Source organism: Juglans regia, chromosome 11 (genome assembly GCF_001411555.2).
Source record: "Juglans regia cultivar Chandler chromosome 11, Walnut 2.0, whole genome shotgun sequence".
Lineage (NCBI taxonomy): Eukaryota > Viridiplantae > Streptophyta > Magnoliopsida > Fagales > Juglandaceae > Juglans > Juglans regia.
In genome coordinates this window covers 34870630-34875282 of record NC_049911.1, presented here as the reverse complement: position 1 = coordinate 34875282, position 4653 = coordinate 34870630, and the positions used below count along the sequence as shown (strand labels likewise).

Below are 4653 nucleotides of genomic sequence, written 5' to 3'. Positions count from 1 at the left end.
GAACTTGAACTTTAGTAGAGGTTTAATTTCAATTAGAGAGGAAGAAAGGGATTGGGGATTTATGGGAATCGAGAAGAAAATAAGAGGAAGTGAAAAGGGATTGGGGAAGGTAGAGGATGTGAGGGATTTGGGAATTTTCGGGCGGAGAGGAAGAAAGGCAGTGAAAGGGATTTCAGGAGGAAGATGAAGAAAATAGAGGAAAATAAAAGAAAAAAGTAATGACATCGCAGGCGAAATGGTATAATTTTGCTAATGAAATAATGTGTTTATGAATATGAAGTCTTCAAATTCGAATAAGGGAAATCTTAGTGTAGCTAAAAGCTTGACATTTGAGTTTGAGAGACGTTGCTACGTCCATAAAAGATTGCGGTAATCGAGATATTCTACTGGACACTACAAATATTTTTTATCCCTTCTTTCACTATTTTTTTAAACTATTTAAATATTTTAAAAAATTACATATTCATTTAAAAATATTTATTTAATTATTAAGTAAAAAAATAAAATAAAATAATTTTGATTAAGAATTTCGGTGGATATTTTCCGTGGAATTAGTGTTTTACTGAGCTTGAATGTCTGTACCATACGCAATCCAAAACGACGAGGAGTTTCAAAAGATAATATTAAAGACAATAAAGTGTGTAAAACATACAAGTGATTTGAAAAGTTGGAAAGAGATTTGTCATAACGGAATCAATACTTTTCTTTTTTTTTTTTTCAAGGAAAAAAAAAAGAAAAGAAAAGTCTTATTTGAAGCGATTATTTGGAATAAAGTAGAGAGGAACAAGAGTTGACAAATTGATCCAACGTGAACTTTCAAGCAGCCCATGTGATCTTTTTTTTCTCCTTGTTTGAACAGCTACATCAGACAAGCATGAAGCATGCGTCGTTTAGAACAATTATTTTGTATATTATAATGTGAAAATACAGCCACACGTTTCTCTATTAAAGTTCCAGTACGGTTTGAGCCTCTAGGGCCTGGAAATTAAGGCCGATCTCACTTTTCTACACGCAAGCCTGCTGCAGACCATTGAGGGTATTGTAGTCTTGTAGGTACCTACCTAACTGGTCAAGGCTGGCTCAGAGACCAGCATTCAATGGGGAAAACAAAATTTACAAGGCAAGAATTTAATGAAATTACCATCAAGTCAATGTATAAGCGTAGTTTTTACTTTCTATACTCCAGCCTTTTTCCTAAACTTGTATGTATGGTCCACAGGGACATCCACCAGAAAATTCTACTTTATTGGTGGGGACATGTTTCGAGTTGAAATGTTGACTTTCAACCCAATAATCAAGACTCGTCAATAATGAAGACTCGTCGATAGATGAAACTCTAATTTATTTTCAGAGTTTATCTCAATTTATTTTATTTAATAATTATAATTTTTTTAAATATAAGAATAAAAATAATATTAAATATTTTATTCAATTATTTAATTTAAAATTCAACTCATCTTTATTAAAAAAAGAAATTGAAAACAACCATTTGTGTCGTCCACAGACCACCACTCATTTTTTTATATCAATTATTAACCCAATCCTCTCCCCTTCCCAAAATTTCAGTACCTATAATTAATTAATTCTGGATTTTAGTCAAACTACGCCTTCCCCTAATCATAGCACGTTACATATATGATTGTGCCCTATATAAATTTTGCACAAAAATATTCCCTAGAATGAAAAATGACTTGACCAATGAGTAGTGTCCACCTCATCCATTCTCCAATGTTAAAAGTCGCCATGATGAGGATGACGATGCTGCCATGGCCCATCTCCAACTACAGAGCTATCTGATTGCTCGTCCCACTCTCCAACAACCCACCTCCCCTCCCATCACGCCTCTGACTCTTTCCTATTTGTGTTCCCCCCATCTTTTCCAATCCATAGTCGCACATTAATTAATAATTGACGATCTAAAAAATAAATTAATTAATTAAACGGATTGATGAGATTCCATTTCCACACCCACTGAAGTTATCTTGTTTAAAAATACAGCAACGACAAAATTAAAAAGAAAAAACAAAAACGAATCAATTTACAATCCAGCCCTCCCACTACCTCGAAATTACGAAAGTCTACGTCGCTTTTACTGCCTGCCTTTTATTTTCTTTTTTCTCACGTTGACTCGAAGACCAACCCCACACCTACACCGGCACCCACGTTCTCCTGCACCCCGGGTGCACCAGTGTGACGGTGCTCCCCCTCGTAGGTTACGATCAGCATCGCCGGATCGTCCGGAGCTCTCTCCACGTGTTTCCTCGCCGGGCAGCCCCTTATCGTGCTACACTTGTAATATCCACTGAAACAAAACAAATTGGAGAAAAAAAAGTGTTAAAAAGATTGATTCGTAGAAGGATCAACGGTCAGGTACGAGAGTATACAGTAGGTACCGTGGGTAGGGCGATCCCTTGATCGGTTTCTGACCGTATTTTCTCCAGGAGTATTCATCTGGTGGAATATCGGCGATTTTTGAACTTATTGCTGGGACTCTGATTGTTTTCTTCACCCGATTTTTCCTGAAAGTATTTAATAAATATAATTATATACAAAAACTAGAGGCTAAATTCTACTTAAAATCGCGATGTAAAGGACAAAACTGTGTCGTTTACGACGTTCAAACGTCCGGATTCCGGAACCGGTTTTTTTTTTTTTCTTTTCCTAAAAATATCCACCCCTAAAGAATAGTGTGAGTGTCACGCGTGCTGTACGTGCACAACGGAGGAATAACTGTTTACGAAACATCTGGTTGACGGTTGACCCTGATCTAGGACTTTCCACTTCAACAAACAAACAACTCCAGCGATTCAACTCATTCTCAATCGAGTTGTTTACCTTCCTAATAAAAATTAAGGTCGTTTTACAAAGCTATCTTATTTTATTTAATTATTATATATTTTTTAAATTCTTACATAAAATAAAATAAAAATTTTAAATAATATTAATATTAAAAAATATATTTAATAATATTTTATTTAAATTTTAAATCTTTTATCTCCTTAGTGAAAACAAAGCAAAGAAAAATGCTGTATCGCAATCAAAAGTTTTACTCAAGGTCGACTGGTAAGAGTTACAGAGTAAACTCGGTTCACTCGCCCAGCTAAATCAGCCTCATGTGTTACTAAAAACGCTGAACCACTAAGGTTATGCTAAGATGCACAGATGGAGAGGAACACGGCGTACCTTCTCTTAGAGCAGTGGCACTTGCTACCGGAGCCGGATAACTTGCCGGAGAGATTGTCGGAGTGCTCGTGGCACCTCTTTTTGTACGGAGCCATCGAGAGCGGCGGCTTACCACCGGAAACTGTCGGTGCAGGAGCTACTAAGATCGAGGACCCTAGCTTCCCGTTCGACACGCTGCCGTCTCCGGTGATTGCCGAAGACATGAACGACGAGCTCGACGACACACTGAAGGTCTCCTTCGTGAACTCGAGCTCGGTGGCCTTAGAGCTTGAGGAAAAACCATTAGGTTTCGTGAAGTCAAGTGTCACAGTCTGAGACTGAGAGGGAACGAAGTTCGGCTGAGAAATGATCGGAGCCTGATGTAAGGCCACCGGAGTAACGATCGGCGCCGGAGGCAAGGTGGGCTTAGAAGTGATCGGAGTGGGAGCTAGGGTGAGGGTCTGTGAGTGAGGGACAAAGATAGAGGCAGACGAGGATGAGGACGAAGGAGAAGAAGAGGAGTGAACGGGTCCGCGTCTGAACCGGGCGTGACCGGTCCGGTTCAGGAGACAAATGACTTTTTTGAACTTGGAAACGGTGCGGTCCGTGATATCGGTGCAGTCGGAGTGATTTGGCTGGTGAGACAAGAGGCGGATCAGATGCTCCATGCTCTTGATGCCTTGAGACGCAGCTTCTTGAATAGCCGTCTGGTCGTCCATTGACTTGGGGAAGTGCAAGAGCTCCACGGCCATTTCTCAGGCTCTATATATGGAGTAAGATAAAAGAGATAAAAGGAGGAGCTTTTCAGGGAGAGAAAAATACGAGAAACTCAACAAGTCATTGAAGTCTGAAGCGGAAGAAGACGAACGGGGAGTTTGGGAGGAAGAGTTGGATAGAGAGAGAGATGGTGGATGATATAAGGGCGTGGGAGGGGTGACCGGATGACCTGGGTAAGAAGTGGGAGGTGGAAGTCAAAGTGGGTACGTGATCTGAGGGCTGAGATGGGTTTGAAGATTTCAATGGAAGGTAAGGGAAAAAATAAAACAAACAAACAGAAGTTGGACCGTATAAGAGCTGTGTGGTGGGTCCTTAGGTTTGAAACTTTGAATAGATAAAGAAGAAAGAAATAGAGGACTAGTTGGATTTGGTCTAACAAGTTGATAAATTGCCCTTCCAACTTTTCGAAGAGAGAAAAAGTAAAGGTTGACGCGTTTAGAAGAAGTAAGCTGTATGCTTAATAAACTTCTTTCTTTAATTGAAATTTTAGTTTTACCCTTTTTTTTGGTATTTTTATTTGTTTTTTACCTTTTAAGTCAATCCATAATAATTATCTACTTACACTTCCGACCGTAGGAGAAATCTCAGTGCCGACACTATCTCTCCCACAAACTCCCTTTAATATTTTTATTGAATTAGTTAAAATTAAATGATATTTTTTATAAATATAAAAAAAAATATATTTTTAATTATTTCATTCACATAAATTTTTAC

General features: G+C 38.4%; 1 protein-coding gene across 1 annotated transcript; it reads right to left on the bottom strand.

The window, feature by feature from the left end:
* Window positions 1–1930: 1930 nt before the first annotated feature.
* On the bottom strand, window positions 1931–4062 carry LOC109009561 (probable WRKY transcription factor 11). The gene is made up of 3 exons (XM_018990082.2): window positions 3184–4062; window positions 2394–2519; window positions 1931–2302 (listed from the first exon to the last, which is right to left on the bottom strand). The coding sequence occupies exons 1-3, from the start codon at window positions 3912–3914 to the stop codon at window positions 2119–2121; spliced, it is 1041 nt and encodes a 346-aa protein (XP_018845627.1). The 5' UTR covers window positions 3915–4062; the 3' UTR covers window positions 1931–2118.
* Window positions 4063–4653: the final 591 nt, after the last annotated feature.